General features: G+C 43.3%; 1 protein-coding gene across 9 annotated transcripts in view; it reads right to left on the minus strand.

Moving 5' to 3' along the window:
- Nucleotides 1-23,415, minus strand: part of foxp1b (forkhead box P1b) — a 154,507-nt gene that overhangs the window by 15,621 nt on the left and 115,471 nt on the right. For 8 of the 9 annotated variants that reach the window (XM_072382843.1, XM_072382841.1, XM_072382842.1 and 5 more), the window contains 6 exons: nucleotides 20,532-20,669; nucleotides 20,180-20,272; nucleotides 16,674-16,824; nucleotides 10,671-10,860; nucleotides 4,814-4,921; nucleotides 472-559 (listed from right to left, as the gene is read on the minus strand). In XM_072382843.1, coding sequence (XP_072238944.1) covers nucleotides 472-559; nucleotides 4,814-4,921; nucleotides 10,671-10,860; nucleotides 16,674-16,824; nucleotides 20,180-20,272; nucleotides 20,532-20,669 — 768 coding nt within the window. The remainder of the gene's footprint in view (nucleotides 1-471; nucleotides 560-4,813; nucleotides 4,922-10,670; nucleotides 10,861-16,673; nucleotides 16,825-20,179; nucleotides 20,273-20,531; nucleotides 20,670-23,415) is intronic. The other variant, XM_072382847.1, reaches the window with a different exon arrangement.

Consider the following 23,415-nt stretch of genomic DNA (forward strand, 5'->3'; position numbering starts at 1 on the left):
ATGCATATTTTTCTTTCCAGCAGAAAAAAACAGAATTATACGTCCACTCGTCAGGGACAAGGTATTAAAAGTGCAGTTTTGTGCAGTGGGCAACAATAACCTTTCTGTTCCTCTAACCGACTAAACGCTGACTGCCTATCCACACGGCGCTGCCGACTCATTTCACCAAGTGTTTTATTGTTGGTGCCAAACAGTTAAAAGTCATAAATAACTTTAAAACCCAGTAAAATTCAAAATGTAATTATCTTCTCTGCTTAGCCCCAGGCCCTTCATATATCTTTTCCTGGCTGTCATGCATACATAACACATTTTTAATGACTGGTTACTAGCACATGTACAAAATTATTTCACCCCCCCCCACCCTTCCATGAGTGACCCTATGGCTGATATCAGACATGTGAGAGTCTGAGGGAAGTGTCAGCAGAAGAACACACAGAAATATTTGGGTGAAAACAACCGCTGGGACAATACCTGCAGCTCCAGCTGTTGTACGACCTGCATTTGCACCCGACACTGGGCCGTGCTCCTGTCGTCCAGGGCGTGCTCATTGTTAAGATGCCTGGAAAACCAAAAACAGAGAAAGGAGGGGGGACTGATGTCAATTACCTTCCAGAAACATTTTTGGGACGTAAAGAAGGAAAGTCCTATAACATCTGGTTTAGTGTTTAATCTGGAAACGTTTCTTTCAATGCTGCCGCAGTGATTACATGTGCAGTGCAAGAAGAAACACTTCTTTAAATGTATAAGTATGACGATCAATATTTTGTGACAGTCCTGTCTTGCGCTTACAGTTTGCTGATAAGTGGGATGATTGAAGAATTTCAGGTTGGATACCTTTGCTAAATTATGCACCAATGCCCTGATGTCATTTCTTCTCACTGCAGCTCAGCCTTGCTTGGTTGAATTAGCTTCGTTTAATTTTTTTTTTTTTTTTTTTGGCGTGTGAGCGTGTGTTTTGATTGTTAATTTTATCATTAAAATGACAAGAAATTCAAATAAAGCCAGACCAAATGTAGAGGACAACAGGACAAGGAGATGGGATCTGTCACAAACTTGAATTATGGACATAATTATGTGCGATTATTTTATTCAGGAAAGATGTTCTCTTTTCCAGCGCATTTATAACTAATCTAAATAAGTAGCTCGCCGGGTAGCAGACAGGGTTTTTTTTCTGTGATTTATATAAAATGGTGGAGATAAGGTTCACGAGTGAAGGAAATATGATTGGAGGAATTTTATCAGCTGCCGCATGAATTACTGTTTGAAAATGCTTATGCAGGGGCATTTCATTAATCATTTAATCATAATCCGAGCAGGATGTTTGAACTGATTTCACAAATACCCTTTCATTTCACTACTTCATTATGCTCGCTAATGGATCCAATATATTATATATATCATAAATTATATCGCATCTGCGGTGACCATGTAGGTCACTGTCGCCAAGCACGTCTGCGTGTGCACAAAGTGGCGCAGGCAGATGGGAGAAAGGTGAGTAACGCGTCTGCCTCTTCGTGTTCACTTTTTCTGTCATTTACAGCAAATCAAAAATAGCCACGGTCAACCTGCAAAAGGCACAGAGGCAGCGCTGGCTTTATGATGGCCCAATAAATTTGATGCCATTTTTTTTTATGTTCACACAACACATTTGTGCATTAAACACCACATTTACACTCAGAAAACAGACGTACGAAAGGACGGGAAATTGATGGCGTCTTCTGTGCAGCTGCGGTACGTTCAACCTTGAGGTGAGCGATTTAAATCTTTATGGGAAACGTGGACTCCCCTCTTCAGGTCCACCTATTGTGTTTTGATAACACTTTTTTTTTCACAATGACTGATACACATTCATCGCTTGAAGTTAATTATCGTGGCAAAAAAAAAAGGACTTAAAAAGACGTGTTTAAGGTAAACGTGGCCAATAACCCCCCCCCCCCCCCCCCCCCCCCCCCCCCCCCACTGAAATCAATTCCGACTCCTCTGGGCTTTCCATTTGTCTGAATCAAATAAATGGCCGTTTAATTAAGAAGGTCAGAAAATGAAACTGGTAAACATTTCAGGACATCTTACTAAATTTCAAAGAAGAAAATAATAGGTAAAGACATTTCAACTCCAATTTAACTGGCACAGAGTGAATTTTCAATGAAGGGTGGCCTACGTGAGCAGCTTTGGAATTTCTCTGTTCATACGAGACGTGCCCTGCTTCTTTTCATCCTTTGTTACATTCCACTTTATTTCTCCTAATGACATGGAGAGTCACAGTGCATAATTAATAGGAAATGAAATATTCAAATGGCCCTAATGCAGCCTTGAGAGGAGTGTCTGGACATGGGAGCAGGGGATACGGGGAATTGACATCGGGAGAGACTATGAACGCTGGCATGTGTCACTATCTGAACTTCAAATGAAGCCACTTTTAAAAGCTCTCTGGCAGGATGACATCTCTGATGTAAATTGCCACAATAAAACAATTTAAACAGATATTCACACAGTCGGCTTTTTACATATCAGTTAGTTTCCCTTTTTTTTCCTCCCCCCCTCTCACCGTTTCTAATTATATGAGTCAGCGCCACAGCTTAAGGGTGTCTCTGAGGAAGGTTTTATCTTCCCCACAGCTGGATGCAGCTTAAATTAAATGCACACATCTGTAGGTTAGTATTTACATTTTCAATGCGCAGAATTTCTGCACAGATTTGAAAAATAACAACTTATTTCTATATTCAATGCAGAACATAGTTTTTTTCCCATTTTGATTTAACTTGACATTACTTTCCAACGGTCTTATTCTCCTGTTTGCAGAACTCCGAGCAGTTAGAAAACAGTGAAGGCTTGCTGTTGAGGTGTGAGGGATTTTCTTTTTTCTTTTTTGTGGTTTGAGCGGGCGGACAGAGCAGCACTAGAGGGCACTGCCGTGTTTCACTGGCTCTGACCTCTGACTGGACACTGAAGAGAGGGGCCCTGACCCTCGTAAAAACACCGGGCTCTGCTATGAACCCGGCCCCGCCCCTCTGCGTGCTTAACCCAAAAAACAGGAACAGGGATTTGGTGCTTTGTATTTATCAAGATTGTGCGTGTAGGTATGTCATGTTTTCTTTAAAAGATAAAATAAATACACACACAGTTTAAAACAACATTTCAGTCCAGTGTTAGTTGTTACTGTTGGCATGTGGAGCTGAAATCTGTTTGACGTTAGAGTCCTCCTCACCTCTCTGTCTCCCAGTACACTGTGTTCTGCTGACTACACACTCACACACACACCTCACTTTAGTTATATTTGCAACCTTAGGAGACTTTGGAAGGAGCATTATAACGTCTGATGTATTCTTTGTTTTTATTTTTTATTCTTCTTGGAGGCCTGCACTATCAGTTGCTGGGCTTCATGTGGAAGTGCTTAAGGGTTTGAGAGTTAACACCTTGGTGAGCTGCTCGCACTCTCGCCTGCTGTTAAACAAAGGCGGCTTTGTGGAGACTCTCCCCAAATGTTTTCTTAACATGTTCCAAGCGGTTTGAGCAGGCAACTAAAGTAAACAAGATGTTGCCATGATAAAAACACTTGTAAAAACATAGTTGAGTGCACTCAGAGACTTTTTAAGGCAGAGCTCCACCGGGCACACTGACTTTAATTCTCTTCAGTTCTATAAACAAAGGGTGAGGCAATGTCAGAACACAATAAATAATGATAGATTTAAACAGGCACTCCCTAATCTGAAATATGTATGAAAATGTGTGTGTCTGTGTGTGTGTGTAGCACACCGTTTAATAACTCAGTGTTTATATAATCAAAATAGCAATAAATACATTTTTTTTACAGAAACTGTGCTACCATACGATGAACACCACACGACGAGATGAGCATCTCGAATACATGTGGAAGAGGATTTATGTACACAGTCCAAAGAAAATTTAAGATGTTGAGGAAAAGGTCAAAACTTTTAGCAGCCTTTGAGGCGGTCCTCTGCAGCACCTTTTTCTCATGTGTCTGTGAGGAAACTATGTGTTCGCTGAGTGCTTGCTTTAGGATAATGGAATTGTGTCATATCTTGTTTAAAGTGCGACTAATCCGGGGTGACAGTGAGCCATTGATCTGCTGCCACAACAAAGATGTTTTCATCCTCTCTGTAACCATGGCTCTGTTATGTGTTGGATTACCTAGAGCGCACTGCACACAGGGTTGATTAGTAAACCAGGGCTCTGACTCAAACAAGGAATTGGAGAGCAAAACAAGGGCCCATGTCAGGCTGGACAGAGTCCTACGGGCTGTACAGTACAAACTGCAAAGATGCTGCAAAGAACAGCAGGTGAAGCCGACTTGGATTAAGCAATATATACATGTATATATATATATATATCTTCTTTTTTTTTTTTTTTAAAGAGCGGTGTTCGCAGTCAGTTAAATCAACTGCAAAGCTAGTCGCATATGTACAGCTGCAGACAGAAAGGCAAAAATAAAAGAAGGACGGAGCTGAACAAGAAGACAGAAGTCCTTCTGTCCGGTGACAAGGGCAAACATGCAGGGCTCCCTAAGTGTGAGCTGCCACAGATAAACATCCTACCGTTGTTTGTTTGGGAAAAATGGCCCCATCACCATAGGAACTGCACTTATCACAGGAATTAGAGGCCCATGCAGTTCCCAGAAGGAGACCCCACCACAGTACTCTTTTTCAAGAGAGGGCCAACCCAGACTCAGCGATAACGACCAGCTGCACCTGCAGTGCCTCTGTGTTGCCAGGGGTCTAAAACGTGCAATCGACCCAAAAAAAGAGGACAAACAAACTGTGATAGAAACATACCTCCAACTATGACTTTTACTTACTTGAGGAATGACTGGAAATCATCAAAAACTGCCTCACACCCAGGCCACTTGCAGACACCGTGGCCATAGAGAGGGTGACTGTGGTGGGAAGGCTCTTCCAGCGTCGACCTGGAGGAAGGATTCAGAAAGATATCAGCAAAAACCCATCGCAACACGACAAAAGGTCGAAGATGATGATTTCTCCTGTTAATCCGAAGCCTCCCTGTGTGTATTGTATCTTGTTTTCACATGAAAATATTGACTTGTACTTGATCTGTGAACCTTGGGCTTTGTGGAATCAGTGTACCTGTGTGATCATTGCTCTGCTTTTTAGAAGGGGGAACTCTTGTTGTGAAAGCACAACCAAATCAATATGTAATTATTAAGTATCACTGAGCCATGTTGCAATTCACTTTGATCAAGACGGCTAGGGGGCTCCCAATGTTGCTGCTTTTCTAGTGCTGCCTGCTGCATCATGTCCCACAGCCCACCTGGACACAATGCAACACAATATGAAACCCCTACTTTCACACCGTGCACAAACTGTAAACATCCCCGCCTGGTATCAATTTATCTCCTGACCAATTCATGTCACCAGGGGCTGACAAGAATGCATCTATGGGGAGCGTATGGCTTGGTACAATCAGTCTAAATAGCAGGAACATCCCTGAAAAACAAACTTTACAACATCTTCCATATGGCGAGAGGCGTGGAACCACAGCTAACCACAATCAGAGCTGAGAGAAAGCGGCCCGTGTCTGCTAAGAGAGCGAGACAGGCAGCCATATGGACACAGGCACTATACAAGACACACAACTTTCAGATACAAGAGCCTGGGGGACTGGCCTATATTGCTACCACCTGTGCTTCTGGCGGCTCGTGAGCACAATGCTGCTGCTTCTCCTCCAGTGTGAGCCCTGCTCTCTAAGACAGCGGGACAGATAAGGAGATTCATTGCACAACAAACTGTTGTGTTGCCACATGAGAATAACTCCGAGAGCCCTAAAATCTCATTGATATGCATATATCCAATAAGAAATAATGTTCGTTTCTGCTCTGCCACAGTAGGGGATTACTTTTAGGTCAGAAAGGGAGAAATAAATACTGAAAATCACATCTGGCATTTTCTAGCAACTCCTCCGTTTGGTGTGATTTCAAAATTGATCCAAAAACAAATTTGTGAAAAGGAAACTTAACAAGGTGCGGCAGTTTTTTTCATTTTAAACAAGCCGACGGTCGGATTAAAATCTCATTTGTATCAATGTTAGCAAAGCTGTATCTCAAGTAGGAAATTTTAAAGGTCATCACAGGTTTCCTTGTGTTATAATTACTTGCTTAAGAGTTCACATTGTTCATAACATGTGATAATTGCATTGCAATTAGGAAGCAGTCAAGCATTCATGAATGCGGTTAGCAGCTTTTTTTCCCTCCCTCTTTCAAAAATCTGATTTTTTTTCTCTTTATTCAATTATGAATTATGCATTCGCATTAAAGACCTCTGTTTGGATACAGCTAATAAATAGCTGGCTGACGACCATTTATAATGAGTTTTTGAAAAGGAAATTTGTGGACTGGTGAAGGTAGCGCTGCTTTTTAATTTAAAGAGATCTTTTTAGAATTCTTTGTGAGGAGGCTTGTTGGTTAATTCTGTATTAATAAGATATTGAAATGTGGAGTGGGCTGGGAGTCAGCGCGCACAAAGCGCTGTGAGGGGCTGGCGGCTGAGGAACCCTTTTAAACAGTGGATGGCTAAACAGTGGTAAATGACAGAATTTACACCAAATGAGCTACATTAGTGTAATAGGAGAAGACTGTGGTATTCGTGGGGTTTTCTCCCATTTGAGGACATGTTCTTAAAAAAGAAAGAAAAAAGATCAGCAGTTCCCCGTGTTGTGTTAAATTTCACTTGCACCTATGACAGTTCTGTCAGGATGTTATTATTGTCAGGCAGCCTGGGGGGAAGAACACTCTAATGATCTTGTAACAGCGATGAGAAAAACCATGTCATCAGCTTTCTTTAGAGCAGGAACATTAAAGTGCACGTGGACGTGGACAGGCAGAGCGCGAACCTCCCAGGTGTTGCATCGTGTTTATGTGTGGACAGACAGGAGCGCCTGCGCATAAAGATGATTTCGACAGCTGCTGGCCAGTAGTTTTCTAGCTCACTTACTTTGATGAGATGCTTTGGGCCATAAACAAGTCAAGATCTATGGCATCCTGTGCTGATGGACTCAATCTATCGGCAAAAAATGGAAAGATTGATGTCTGTCATGCTAGGTCAAGAGTCTAGCCCTAGTATATCCCCTCACTGTTGGTACAGCTGGCATCTTCCTTCATGTCCTCCCCCTCCAGTCTCCACCCATACCTAATGCCCTCCCCGCTTTAAGTCCCCTGGTCTGTCCTGGATCCTCCTCTTGGTACCGCTGCATGCTTTACCCCTAAATGATTTAATTAGCATTTTTTCCTGGTGTAAGACAAATGAAAGGCAAGAGAGAGATGGCAGAGCTGTGCCAAATCTGATTATTTATCTCCTTAACAGATTGCTGTGTTACAGTCCCTGAGCTGTGGTTACTGATGGTTGTTGGGAAGTAAAGTGGGCCAAGTGCTTTGTGAGGCCGCTCCCTCTTTACAAAGCTGATGCAGCACCGTATTGGGAATTTGTGTCAGATACAGATCAGGCACGTTTGATTTAAATAAGCAAATCACTGAATAAAGATGACCTGGCTCACAGGGGTATACCTCTATCTGTGCATCACTTTACGTCGACGGGGAAACAACACGGTCTGACAGATTAAGTGACTCAGGCTCTGGTCATATCCTGGATGTTATTCAGACAAACAGAAGTCCCAGCCTGCCTTGCCAGGGTGTTTTTTGAAACAACTAAAAGCAAGAACACGTGCCTCATCTTTGGTGTGTCAAACCGGCAGTGATTGAATTTCTCCTCCTTCCTTAAGACGGAAGCGCAAAGCCGGTGAGTGATTCCTGTGGATGCACTTAAGGTTTTAGTTGCAGGCGTCGTTGTGCCTGGGCAGATTTTATATGACACATGAAACTAACTACATGGTACTTAGGGCCTGCTGTAAACCAATCTGAAGCCAGTCGGGAAAACAGGCCCATCAGCAGAGAGGCTTGTTTCTGTTGCATGACAAAAGGACTTGCAAAACCGCATCAATTAAAAGTTCATTAAGTTCAGCACTGGGGGGATGAGTGGATGCTCTCTATTTACGCCCAGACCGGCCCAGCCCATTATCTTCAACCTGATTATTCAAATCCCCAGATTATAACACAGACGTTTTCTCAGAGCCTTGCTTAGAATAATCATACTTAATAATATTTCATTTTTCTTCCCATAGAGTCTGGTTAGAATAGAGTCTGCATCATCAAAAGAAGAAGCTGGGGATAGTTTACGTGCTCCAGAATTAACACAAAAAAGGATTATTGGTTGTGTGAATCTCAATCAGCATCATTCACTACTTAATAGGGAATGTTTTGTGTTCACTTTGTGTCACTCGTCTTTCTTCATAATTGCACGTTTGAAACTCCAGGCAGGTAATCCACTTCCGTGAACAGATGGGGTGGATGAGAATCACCTGCTTGGTTCTCTGACAGATCTAAGATACTGCGAGAATATTCAGACTGAGACTGCCTTCTTCACTTAAGCCTGTGTTAAACTGCTGCTGACATCTTCTTTAATCTCTGACAGTCAGAGCGAGGCAGAGGGGCTGCCAGCTCTCGTGTTATGTCTTCTCCGATGTTTCATGGAGCCTTCAGCTGAGGCTGCTTCATGCCTTTTGCTGCCATCGGTGCTCACCTTGTTTGAGACGATGTTCGATGGAGTGAGCGAGTCGATATCCTCCACTGTGATTAGTCTTACTCTATACAAAAAAACTAGACTTTCAGCCAGCTGCTGGATAACAGACTGGAAGCCTGTGGATACTGTTATCTGTGGGAACATCGCCCATTTTTTTACAGTTTTCTCCACAGACTGTGCTGAAACTTGAAAACAGTGGAAAAAGGATGAGTCCATTCAGGTAAAGCTGAAACCACTTGAAAAGAAATAGCAGCTCTCTAGAAAAGCAGAACACATCCTCTTGGTGTCACTCGCATCATCTCGACAACCCCTCGTGTCCCTCCCCACTAGCAAGCCCCTCTTCACCTCCAGAGGCCTGCTGGTGCACTGTGCTAAGCATGTTTTCATCAGCATTGCTTTTATACCGGCGCGCAGGTTTTGATCACTGTAACACAAGTCTGATGCTATGCAGTGAGCTCATGTGTGCCTGGAGGCTCCTCACTCACAGTTCAAAGATCAGGCTTTTGTGCAAGAAAACAAGCAAGCGTGCAAGATGCCAAATTAATTCCTTCCTTAAAGACAAACTCACTCATACGCACACAACTCGGAGAGCAAATGCCTTTTACAGATGATTCAGCCATGTTTTGAAAATATGATACACCCTGTGTTTGTTTTGGGTTTTTTTCCCAGCGTATAATAGCTTTCTGTTCTTGTTATGTTTTATTTCCCTTCTAAACTGACGAGTTAATGCTACATGTCAACAGATTCCTAGTTTATAGGGAAATATGTTTTTTTTCTTTTAGGAAAAGATACTGGTGATGTAAATGCTCTCAGGAAAAAGCAACTGAAGTCAAAGCTGCACTTCTGCCAAACCCTCTTTATTATTAAGTAACCTGATGCCATTTCGCAATCACGATATTCCCCCCAGGTGTCCACCTGAAAAGGCCAGGTGCAGCAAGCCTCATGAATACTTACTAACTTTAAATGAATAATATCTTTTCCGTTCTATGGGGGCATCGACTGAAGCCGTGTGGAAAAAAAAAAAAGTCTTGATTCAAACCGAAACACAGAGATAAACACCAACAGTTGTCGGCTTGCCCGGGGCGACTAAAACCCTGTGTTCGGGGAAGTGGGATCAGGCAAGTGAAAATAATCATAATGACTTCATTTATTTTTCTGTATTAAAAACTCTGTTGTTGTTAATCGTTCATGATGGTTTGACACGAGTCTGTCCACCAATCACAGGCAACGTTCACAACTGGTGGACCAATCAGAGCCTGTCATTTCTCATTGTGGCATGTACAAACACACAAACACACAGGACAATGGATTAAGGAGCAACCAGCTGAGAAATTGAGAATCGAGACACAAGACTTAATAATTCTATAAACGCTTACGGGTTGTGGCCCAGGTCTCCAACAACTGAAACTGTCAACACGCAGAAAACTGTCAGCACAATTGTTTTAGCAGTTTAATCTAAGAAGCAGATTTTAAAAAGTCTCTAACCGACTTATTGGTTGAAAAGTCCCTTTCTGTGTAGCTGACATCTGTGCTGGTGAGCATGTAAAACCAAATTTACCAGATTTCTGACCTAAAAACACAAAAACATTTGACTTATTCTTACCAGAAACAGCAGGTAAAACTCTGTAACTTGACTCTCTGAGTATTAACAGCAACTTTACTTTTAGAAATGCCCAAATATATAATATAATATATATAATAAATAATTTCTAAATCAAATCTTTGTCAGGATATCATACTTGGATTAATCTTCACATGGTATATTTTGTACCTTTATGAAGTCTTTTTTTTTTTTTTTGGTCTGCTTGACTGCTGGGCAAGCAAAACATGTCTGTCACTTTCCAAAAAAACAAGAGGATAAAAAAAGTCCTAATATCAAGGGCTGAGATGTATGACTTAACAGTGACGTCTCGTATCAACAGACACCAGTTAAAGACTACAAAGAATGATTCAGAAAACCATGAATTTTCAGCCTCTTTACTGAACCAAGGTCTCATGCAAAAACTGCAAGACGCATGCAAATAAGGTAAATAAATAAAAGAGGGGAAGAGAAAGAAGGCGACTCACCCTTCTCTCTTGTGACTCATGTACTGCCCGTTGGTGGCAGCATGCTGGTTGAGGAGGGGGTTCTTTGGCGGTGCCGGGGAGGACAGGTCAAGGCCTCGGTGGCCGTTGTTGCTGCTGTTGTTGTGCTCCTCCTTCACATGAACATTAGTCACCTCTTTCCACAGTTGTTGCAGCTCTGCTGGAATCATGCCTGAGACAAACAAATTGGATAATTAAATCAATTAACAGCTAATCCAGCTCTCTTCTTCATCACCTAATTAAATCAAAGCATCTGTAAACAAAGCCGAGTATTAATTAGAAAATACTCCACTACAGGGTAATGCACAGAGAGCTCAACACTTCCCTCCCCCCAAACCCCCAATGCCTACTTCTCTCCCTCCCTTTTTCCTGTGATCTGAAGCGTGTTTGTATACACAAATCCCTGGCATTCACGCACATTTCATGCCCAAAGTAAATAATTAACATCCAGACAAGGCATGAAATCTGAGTAATCACCATCATTTTCCCCCCAACAACAGAGATGTGCAGAACACACACAAGAAAAAGTTTACAATGGCAACACTAGAAAACATCCCACCCCTGTCTCCTTGAGAAACAGGACCCTGGGGTAATATTCTCAAAAGCGCATTAATGTGCAAAATACTTAAAGCTCTGCGCCGCCTCCAATTGACACAGACGACTTAAACCTCATTTAACGAGTCAAGCACACTTGCAGCTCGCATAGCCTTTTGAAAAAAAAAAAAAAGAAAAAGAAAAAGAGAAAAGAATCCCTTGAAGACAGAAGACATTTTTCTCGGTGTGCTGGAAACACAGCTACAGAGCGGGTGTGTTTACTTCTGCCTCTGAGTGGCGGCAATCCCGGCACTCGGGCCCAGACTTGGGATGAGGCGGGATGATGCTGTGCGTGTGCACCCCACTTTGAGAGAAGAGAAACTTTGCTGGCACACAACACACATTTATCCATCTACTGTACAGCGTGTCACTGAGCTGGAGAGGTCTGTTTTCATGTCACACAAACGGGGGAAAAGCTGATGTAAGATAAAAGCTTGTGTTCAAGAACCTGTGGCTACTTGTTTTATCAGTCTAAACAAAGTGCATCTGGATACGCCTGATATGAATAATAGCAGTATATAAAGTGTGTTCACATGGACTGTTCATTTAAATCTGTGGCAGGTAAGTCATATGTGCTAATGGTGAAAGAAGCCCTTGGATATGTGGTGAGTTTAACCACAGAACAAATGGAAGAGACCATTCATTTTTCATTACAATTAATTAAATCCATTCTCAAAATGAGCACTGGTAAATGAAAGACGATTTGCACATGCTTATCTAGTTGGGTTTATTTTCCCCAGACCCCCCTCTCCCCCTCCACCTCCTGTTTCTCATCACCAGCTCTATAGATACCAGAAGTGCTCCTTTCAAGCACCAGATTGTAATACATTGTCTACAAAATGCTTACTCTTAATTTATTCCTGTTGTGGAAAATAACTGTGAGGTGAAGATCTCAATATGATCAGCAAAAATATTTTTAATTTGATAAGCTACTAAAGATTTTAATTATGCTGGTAATGGAGAACATTGGCCTAATGAGGCGGAGGACTCCAGAGAGACGCAGAGGCTAAGAACTGTGAAATGAGTCTGATAGGATTGCTGTAAATTCACACCAGATCGTTTGCATATCAAAGAGCAGGAAATGATTGCAGGACAAATCAATAACCTTTCCACGTTCCAAGGAGCGTCTTTCCTCATTCGAGTATTTCAACACACTTGCTCTGTTCTGTCCGCCTGCATTTGCCCTTATTCTCTTCAGTGCCTTGATGTGCCCTAATCGAAGTGCACGTCCATGACAGGCCAAACATGCTTAATATTGGAGTCTGTGTTGTAGCATGCTAATCACCTTGTTGTTGCTCTCCAGCTGCATTATCAAAGGACACATTGTTGTTTGATGGTCTAAGAAAATTTGGGGTTGTCCTTTTTTTGTTTTTCTTTTTCAGAGGGTTTAGCAGGGGAAGGTCAATGCTGATGTGAGTGTCCTGTGCTCCGGCAGCGGGAACAATCATTTTCCCCCCACTTGGTGCCCGGTGACAGTGGGCGATGTATTTTTAGCCAGCATGCTTGACAGAGCAGCCCGCACCGGCTCAATTACCCAGCAGTCCAGGTGACCCCGACCCCACTGTTTACTGAGATGAAACCAAGGCAGATAGACTGGCCTGATGAGAGAACTATCGGAGTGGGACCAACGTGTCTCTCGCTGCATCTACACTGTAGTTTTACTGCTCTTTGTTCGCACCTTCATTCTAAGTGCAGCAATCTAACCCTAACCTCTTCCAACTCAACAACAGCTATGGCTCATGATTCCTCATAAATGACAATAAAATATCATTACACAAATGTCTTACTGGGTATTATATTTTGTGCTTGGACAAGATGCATTGAGTTTCCCTCCATCTGATTACTGTGGGACACATAATGACATTGATCTGTAAGTCCCTTTTCTTGGGTCCCTGGTTTGTCCATCCTTTAAATGCCAGATTGGTTTATCTTTCCGCTTTCCATTTTTCAACACAACTGTTCCACTCATTACGACTGGGAAATACGGACAAGCACTTTAAAAAATGTATGTTGTTGGGACACTTGATTGATCACCGGCCTCTCAACTCAATTTTAACTCTGCAGGTAGCTCTGGCACAGAGACAGGCCGAGCTCTTCAACCTTTTCCTGTCCTTGTCCCCGTGTACCCAGGTGACCATGTTCAAGCAAGCAGAAAGTTGATTTAAGGTTCATAATGACATCAGTTGCAGGCCATCATCCCCCAAATAAAAAATGGCCCCCAGTGCTCCGGGCTCTTTAAACCGCGCTGTTACTTTTCACACACAGTGCCGGTGCCATGGGGGGACAGTGACATCGCTATTAGTTTATTGTTCCATCAGACTGGGACCTTTACTGCACCCCTGTTTATGTTGCCGTAATCACTGGCCTGCTGATATGCACCCCTTAGGCCTGAAATATGTCCTGTCTTAATGCTGCAGGAACTATTACCAGCGGCCCACTGCTGGACGTATCAATCACTGACAGGTCAGCCGCCTTACCCACCGCTGTCCCCGGTGTGCTGCTGCTCTGTGAGCACTTCATGGCTCGCAACATTCTTTGCTTTCACATTACCGACAAATTTGTCTTGTCACTGTCCCACTGGCCTCTCTCGGACAGCTTAAATGATGTTGTACGGCCAGAGGAACTCACTCTCTTGCGGAGCAACCTCTGAGGGTGAGGGTCCATTTTAGTCTGGATGTGCACAAAGACCGGCCACTTCTGCAACACACACATGGCCACATGTGCAAAGACATGCAAACACACACACACCTGAGCAGCCAGTGACTCACTTATCAGGTCAAGAGGACAGGCTTTTTGTGAGGCGGGTGAGGGGGGCGGTGGTTGGATCAAATTCATATTTATGAGAGTTACATCCTCCCCAAACACATTGTGGTAATTTATAACAGATACCGTCTGGCTGCTTCCAGGACTTTGAACATAAATGTCAAAAGAATTTATGACGAGAGAGACAAATTTTATGCCAGACAATGTGAGCAATTGTTTTTCTCTCAAAATTTCTATCAACAAGTTTATACTTATTTAATGCTATCAATGGTTTTGTTTGGCTAATGCGAATGCTCTCTCTCGGTCCATCTGTAATGCGACAAAGCAAAAGACTGGTGCAAAGCTATGCTGTAAACAGCATCACAGCACCCAGGAGCACACCTAATTTTCTGTAATTCCTCTGTTATTTGAAAGCCTTTTGTTGCTCTCAGTCTCTCAGCACGTACCAACATGGATACAGCAGATTGCATGCATTAACTTTGGCCTTTTCAAACAATTATACTGATATCTACATTTCTAAATGAAAGAAATAAAAACCATCAGTTAAAAAGTCATGGCAATTTACAGCTTGCAAGTTTGAATCCATAATTGCTGGGATGCAAACAGGCCAGATCAACTCATCACTTCCGACACAGTGCTAACTGCTAGCTGAATATTGCAGATTAGATCTGAGCACCATAGGCCTGGCCCGCTGATGCATGAAAGAGTGTAGTGATGTGGAAAACAGAAAGGTCATCAATAACTTCAAACAGTCAAGCAGAAAATGTGTAGAATAAGAAGACAAACTGGGGCCCTGGAGCACTAACCTAAGTGTTGTAACAGCTGTTGGAGACACAGAGTTAAATATCAGGGCAAACTAACCAGGTCTGACTGGTTGTAACAAACTGAAACAGCACAGCAACTGTTTCTGGACAGATTCAGGTCCTCATACTGGCACGTATGCAAACAACACCCTGGAGAAAACGGTTTATTGTTCTATTCCTTTTACAGCATTCCATATAAAAATGTAATTGTTACCCAATTTAAATTGGAATTCTTAGCTGAATTCTGTCATCTGAACCTTCGACAGCTGACGGGGTATAGTGGTTCACTGAGGTCTCAATCGTTTTATTACTCGTTGAAGTTCCAAATTTGAACAGAATTAATCATGTAGCTCTGACAAAGCACGCTTCTTTAAAAAAAAGATAAGAGACTCAGGATGCCCACTTACCTGATAAGATAAGATGTCTCAGAGGTATTTTATGATACAGAATAAACAGGATGTATGAGTCTATTGTGAAATCCATCAAAAGTACAGTACCTGGCCTTATCACTGATATAATGCTCTCCTCGGGGGGTGTTTGAGTGTTTGCCAGACATCTGACACACAGCAACTCAGCGAAGCGCACTCACAACAACAGCAGCAGTGCCCCACGCCTGTGCCCATGGCAATCGTCTGCAAGCGGATGACTGATTCCATAGCCAGTCCAAACAATAACACCACTGTACAAACCCTGTTTGTGTTTGCCTATTACCTAAGCACCCCCCCCTCCGGTTTTTTATCTTGTTATTTCAAAACTGTTTGTCTTAGCTGGGAATGAATAGTCAATGTCATGCTCTAAAAACCCTTATGACGGAGTTTTTGTCACAAGGGGGGCCACTCCTTTACAAAACATTTCAGGATAAATAAAGACATAAACTTCTTGGCCAAACAACAAGTATTGACTCCATATCAAGTAACAGGCGGTTTCACAACGACAAGTTCACTGGCAGTTTACGAACAATAGATCCAGTCATGTTGGGGGCTGAGGGAGGCTGCCACCAAGATGCCAATCACAGACCCAGGACAATGACTTGATGGTGCATCTTCATTTTTGAGCCTTGGGATATTTCACAATAGTTCTTGATGATATCAAACAAAGACCCAAATTGGAAAGGTGCCACAGACAGCGGACTGCCCAGAACTGAAGGCATAAGATGCAATTTAGTGAACTGGAGAATGTACAGAAGGTGTGTCCTAAGTGAGTGAAACCATGTACGGTGTGTGGTTACACACTTAAGCCGCGTATTGTTTACTTTTGTAAAGCAAATTTGCACAGGTATTGTAGCAGGGAAATAACAGTGGCAGGTCAAACCTGTGGGAGAGCACTGTCACACACCTACACAAGCTGACGCATTGAAATGGATTCCTGCTGAAATTATGAAAGAAAAAAAAACATTTTTTAAACTATGAGCACCATGGGTTTTTTTAAGGGGAATAAAGCTACAAAGTTTGAGTGCAAAGGTCAGTATTCATTTTGCCAAACAAACAACAAAAAACTATGATAACAGGTCATTTCTCTGGGTAAATAACAGTATCTTTAAGCAGAACTAACGCAATTTTAAACATGCAGTCACAAGCTATGCTCAGGTAACTTCCATTATAAGAGGAAATCAGCAGTACAAGATGAATTTTTTACATACAAGGCAACAAATATATCAGTCAACTAATGCCAGAGGAAACTGTCTTGTCAGCTGGCCAAATCTTACCGCCAAAAGACATCTCTGTCACTTGCAAATTTCTGAGTAAAAATAAGTGAAATCGTACAGTTTTGTTTGAAAAGTGCCTCAGCTGGGGGGGTTTGAACTGGTTTGGTTTGAGGTACTGACCCTGAGTGAGCGCGTGCAGTGGCAGGCCGGTCTGTCCTGGCTGGATGGTGAGCAGCCCTTGCCTCTGGAGGTTGAGCAGGTGTTGCTGCTGGACCTGCTGGACCTGCAGGAGCTGCTGCTGGAAAGCCAACTGCTGGGCTGACACCTGCTGCTGATGGCAGACAAAAAAAACAAAGAGAGTCATGCTGAAAGCAAACACACGTACTGTATGTAGAAGCATGAGGGCCAGTGGAGACGTGCATCGGGCTCGTACTGCGCTCAATACGTGTTCTGAAAACAGTTTTAAGTTCAAGGCCACGGAGTTTATAGAAAAGGACGTCGAATGCAACACGAGGCAGATTCATAAAAAACGAGAGTAGTGCATTCTGTTTGCGCTACCACCGAATAACGTACAGTGACTTTCATAAATTTCGCCTTAAGTGTGGGTTTGTCCGGGCACACTTAAGACAGGTAGACCATACATTTCTCTCTCTCTCTCTTAATTAACGAGGAGTCAGGAGGCAAATGACAAACAATGAAACAACATAGTTAATCATTCATAATAAGAGCCACAGGAATTTAATTACAGCCATTCATAATTCAGCAAACAACGTGTGACTAAATCAAAGTGCTTAATAACCACCCGAGCAGCTCACAACTCTCCCAGGCATGGCGCTGAGCTCAGGGATGCACTCTTCCCCCAACCAGCGCAGCAAGCTGTGTTCAATCACACACTGTGGACTGACAGAGGTTTTTGTTGATTTCGCTGCGCTACAGCTGTTTCATCAAGAAGCATTTTAATGAAAAACCGGTGCATCAGCTCTGACTTTGGGGATAGGGGAAAATTCTGGCTGGAAAAAGTGAAACGTGTGAACTTTGATGGTATGAAAAAGTGATATGAAAGTGGAGAGGAAAAAAAGACGGGTCAGAATAATAAATAGGAGGAAATTATCTAATATCCCCAATCTCCTATGAGTCAAAACAAATGAGAGATTCTATTTAGATAACAGGCAGAGAGGGGAGAGATGACTTTTAACCCTTTGATCAATCCCTGTTCTCAATAAATTCACAAAACCTCTGTTAAACCAGCAGAACACCTTCTGGTGTGTTTTTTTTTAGATATAGACAAAATAAGCATGTCTGAGACTCAACAGGATAGGAGGTCTGTTTATGAGTACACAAGGCCAGTTGTCAAGCTGCAGAGAAGCGAGGAGGGGGCAGTAAAAGCAGCGCTGGGGCTGCCAAGCTCTGCACCGCACCCTCTTACCAAACACAGGATACACCACTTTGTTTACTTCTCACAATTGAGTGCATACAAAAAAAAAAAAGGTCTGAACAACATGGCAGCCAGGTCACTTGCGGGCGCCTCTGAAACCACTGAAACAGCCAGATAAAACGGGTCCCCTCCGCCCATCCCTGTTCGGTATGTCAAAAGGGTCCCGCAGCCTTCCTCTGCCTCCCTCCTGTCCCACACCCAGCCCGCTGCTCCTGTGCTGGCAGGCTAAAAATAAAGCACAGATCTAAGCAAATTACCGCACGAGGGCTTCATCTTGTTGGATCACTCAGGAGAAGAAGGCTCTTTGACAAGAGGGTCATAACTGAAGAGTAACCACGTCCATTCTCAGGCTCATGAGTGAGAAGGAGAAAGTGGGACAGGGAGAGAAGACGCAGGTTCGACAGAAATTCAGGATGCAGGTGGCCAGGGATTTTCTCTGATCCTTCCTGTTCACGAAAAGATGGTTAGCTCCTTTCCTCCTTCCACCAGTGTGAGAGAAGTTTCATTTCTTTTGTCGTTCTTTGTTCATCAGCTCCTCCCTGACAGCCTGAGATAAAGATAATAGTGCTACGGGGGTGGGAGTTCACAAGGAACAATGTCTTTCATCAAAATGCTAAATAAATAGAGGGTGGCTTTTTGGAAAAAAAAGAAGAAGAAAGAAATGGAGCACTGCAAATGAATTTAACCCTCTCCCCTTCACATCTTTTTTTCCTTAAGGTCCCATCAGCTGACAGCAGCTCCTGTGCGCTCCCAGCATGCAGACACATTAAAAACCCCAGACCCAATAGACCAAATAAGAGGTTAACAAGAAGTGGCACAACGGCGAGAAAAATACAGTCCCTGACAAATGATAAAGACTGGCAGTGGCAGGCCTTTATTGTCAAGCTTCAAATATAAAGTTAAAGATCTTTGAAAAACTAAATTTTGATGTCTTTAAAATAAAAGAGGCACAAAGCAACAACAGGGGGTTATTGTCTGGCAGCCACAGGGGAGTCACTGCATAATTCTTATTCTGTCTTTTGATGGCTGCTAGAAATGCGAGCGTAAAGGAGGGATAGCGATGGGAAGAGAAAGAAAACATCGGCAGAGGGGGAGAGCCTCTTGAGGCTGCATCCATTTCCTGTGATCATACATAATATGCTTCAAAAGTAGTTTTTTCTTTTATTCTCATGCTCTATTCAACTGATCAATTGCACCCCACCCCCCAACACCCCCCTCTTCCCTCCCCCTCTTCCCTCCCTGGCTCCTCTGCTGTTTACATCAGATGCGACTTGGTGACAGGCCCTATCTGAGGCCGAGGAGCTCTGCTGTCATGTTGATTTATGGGAGCATCACGACACAACTTGTCCAAACTGAAGCCCGCAGTTCATTAATTAAGAAGCTGCAACTTTGAAGTTGGGACTTTCGACAGCACGCGGACGTGTGTGTCCGTGCGTGTGCGCCCGTGGACGAGCGTGTGTCTGCGTTTAACACTGGGCTTAATTTTCTGTGCCTCCGTTACCCTCCAAGCATGGAACTCAATGGGGACACGAGCAAAAATTCCCAGATTGCCTTTGAACTTCTTCTGACCGCGCAATAATAATTTGCTTTGTCCACAGTGATGCCTGTATCCGCCTGTCATTAACACGCATTAAGCTGCTGCCTATGAACAAGCCCTGCTGCGCTATGGGGAGCGAATGGGCGAAAATAAGAGAGATAGAAAAAAAAAAACGGGGAAAAAAAAACCAACGCAGGCAACAAAGCTGGGAGCGCTCTCTGCACTGATATCTCACAATTACATGCCTTCTCTTCCTCTGCCATTTCCATGTTAATTACCGAGAAAAGCCCCTCAGATTTATAGCTCCGTGTTTCTGCCTTTCATTATGTCCTACACAAGGCTCACAGGAACGGTCATCTCTTTGTTGCATAGGACACTCGTTTACTTAAAAAAAACAAAATCACAATGGACTGAGTTGCAGTCTCTGTAAAATAATTCAAAAACAAAATACATTTAATGTGGAGATGAGTCCAGAGAGAGAGAGAGTGTATTCTTAGCACAGCATCAGTCAGTTGTTACCATTTATCCAGCAAGTCTGACATGCTAATCAGAAGCATGAGTGCACTTGATCCCCCTCCCTCCCTCCTCAAGTCTCTGCTTTAACCACAGCCTGAAAGCAGATGGAGTTGAGGGAGGGAGCACACATGCCTTCCATGCTCTGTCTGGCCGACGACGTTTTGGAATAGGCAGGCGGTTGGAGTGATGTCAGCCTACCTCTTTACTCTGCTTGCTGCCTGCATGTTGCTGCTGTAGGAGCTGGAGGTGGAGCTGTTCCTGCTGCTTTTTGTAGAATTCTTGAAGTTGCTGCTGCAGAAGAGACAGGAAGGTGACGTATGAGTCAAAGTCTGTCAGCAGCAGATTGTCAGCAGTGAGTTTTTGGGAGAATTTTCAATATTTTAAGGAATGTTGTCTGTGAGGCTTTAGAAAAGAGAGAATAACGGTTTAAAGTAAATTCATCTTTGTGAGACATGGTCCACACATGGGGGGGGGGTTCATGTATTCTGAAACATGACAGCCTTGCTTGAAGAACTTAGGAGTAATTGTGACATGAATGTTGTACGATTACCTGCTGTAACATGAGGGCCTGTTGCTGCTGGAGAAGAACCTGGAGCTGCTGTGGGCTCAGGACTTGCTGCTGAAGAATCTGCTGCATTTGCTGTGGAGTTATCACTTGAGGTGTCATCATAGCCACTGACACTGGAACCTTCAGAAACACACACAACAGACACATTATTGCCTTATTGTCCCAAATGGGCTGAAACTTTTAAGCAAAACGAACTTTTAAACTTTTAAAACAAAACGAAAAAGAAAAAAGAAAGCGCTAATGAAAAAGGCCCAACTGAGATGGAGTAAAGGACACAAAACAGAACTGGATTAACTCCAATGAGTACATGCTCAGTGCATCCAAACCACATGCCATCCTCAGACCTCCCTCTTCTTGTGCACAAAAGCTTTTATACACCCTCTGCATCTGCTGAAACACCCCCACGAGCTCGCTCTTTATACAACATGTGAAAAATGTCACACCTGAGGACAGGAAAGATTGCCTTAAAAGAAATGTTGCTGTTCAGCCGTCACATGCACACGTCCCGTCCCGTCACGTCACGTCACGTAGGAATATCTCATTAGAGACGCTGTCACCAGCGATCTGTTATTTTGGAGATATAGAGCGCCCGCAGGAGGAGCCACGGTGAAGAACACACAGGCCTCTAACTAACTCTCACAAGAAAGGTGTGAGTACACGAGTCCTCAAAACAAGTGATTTGTTGTGACACTGAAAGAGCACCCACAGTTGTCAGGGTGCCTTAATTGCTCTGGCGACATAAGGGACTCAGAGAGTGTGTGGATGCTGCCACTCACTGCTATGATGTGTAACACCATTAAAAGCTCCTTTCCTTGACACTTGGGTGACAAACAGCGACTTGGACGTGCCAGATACTGCTGCGTCTTAGCAATTGTTAACGTGTTATGTCAATGGTTCTTTTGTGTACACGCACAAACACGTCAACATGTATGTGCATAAGTGAGCATTAAAATGTGCTGCGTGTCAGGCTGCTGTCAGCCGCTGATAGAGCAGACGTAACTGGTGACGGTCCGTCTCCAGGAAGGTACCAACACTGCACGGCCACCTCAGAGCTAATGACAACCCTTTGAATTTTTCATGTTTTTCTGAATGTAATTTAGCTGCTTAAGATCATGCCGGGTAACCAGGACTTTTTTTTCCCCTACAGGACGCACACCCTTCATGCATATAACCTTCAGTCTCTCAATTCTAGCATAAAACAAAAACAAAGCACTTCCATAATGAGCAGCTTGGACTGAAAAAGCGGAAGAAAGGGCGGCGGTGTCAAATAGGACGGAGCAGCTTTGATGTTCTCCGTTAACTTTACTGAGCGGTGCCAGACTACACTGGGCTGTGTTCTTTCAGCCCCCAGAGAATGAAGGAGGCTCAGCCCCACCCAGGACTAACACACGCTTTACATTTCTCATTTCCAGCGCCAGGCGTAGGGGCGCAAAGAGCAAAATGCAATATTAATTCCCCCTCGTATTATGTCTTAATATGCAGTTCATCTTGACTTTTGCACATGACTTGTCCTGTCATTTGCATAGCCTCGCCCTCCCATTTCCTAATTTCACAGTCATTATCCACCAAAGTTTTTTTTTTTCTTTTCCCTGAGCATCACTAATTTTGATGAACTATTTTGAAGGTCAGCCTGGTGGCCTTGTCTAGCTGAGATGCACCCCCGACATATGATGTGAAATATATACATGGTAGTGCCAGTCTAAACATCACCTGTACCCCCCCATACACACAGAAAATGAATAATAACTGCTCTTTTAAAGCCAAACTTTTACGGCTTGCTTGATTCTGCAACATACTGGTCATGCTCTATTTTATCCAGCTGTGCAAAAGCTGCAAATCTGGTCTTAATTTCAAACGTACAATCCTTCTTTCATACCTTATAATACAGTCTGATGTGAGAAAACGGAGAACAAAGCAGATCTCAATACCTGTCGATTTCATTACAAATAACTCAGATGTTCTTGAATGGAACGGTTTTAATTCTTTACACCTGAGGTGTCATCATGGTTTCACACTTTGCCTTGTAAGAAGCGTCTGACTCACAGTAACTACAGCTAGAGCAGCTTCCCTTGTGCACAGCCCCAGCAAGAGGCTATTACAGACCTCCATTTTATTACCCATTACTACTGAGGTCATTAGCAGCAAGAGGGATTGTATGCTTCTTAACCTATTGATCAATGTAACTACTACCATTTAATCCTGTGCTGAAGGAGTGAAAATCTGCCTAAGACTGGGTCCTATTGAGTGGAAGGGCGGGAGGAGCACTTTAACTGAAAAATATTGCCTTGGCCGCTGTGTCATGCCCATTTAACGCAAACACAGGACGCCAGTCGCCATTTAGAGCACTCCCATATGGTGCACTCCCTTATCTCCTGGATAACATCATGACTCCAGATGATCCACAAAAATATATCACCATCTAGAGATAGTCTAAAAGGGGACTCGTACCGGGCTAATAACTGGAGGGATCCACTGAGCCCAGCTCTAATCTACTCTACCAATATGAGGGTGTGAAAAAGAGGACATTCTGAGGATGCCAGAAATAGCTGACGTTTATGAATTTCATGAAGGTGTGGTGCTCTCCAGGTGCCTCCCATACATAAACATTCAAACCTGGAACATTCTCACACAGCTGCAGAGTGACTGGAGGCAAAATACTGTACCAGCACAGGCCTGCTGGCCAAACACACACACACACACACACACACACACACACACACACACACACACACACACACACACACACACACACACACACACACACACACACACACATATCCACACTGTGGCACAATAGTTGCTGCTCGTACACATCTGCAGCCCATAACATATAAAGAGCACAATCATATTTTCAAAATAAAATAAA

This window comes from Leuresthes tenuis, unplaced genomic scaffold, assembly GCF_036924035.1.
Source record: "Leuresthes tenuis unplaced genomic scaffold, fLeuTen1.0.hap1 SCAF_3, whole genome shotgun sequence".
Taxonomy (NCBI): domain Eukaryota; kingdom Metazoa; phylum Chordata; class Actinopteri; order Atheriniformes; family Atherinopsidae; genus Leuresthes; species Leuresthes tenuis.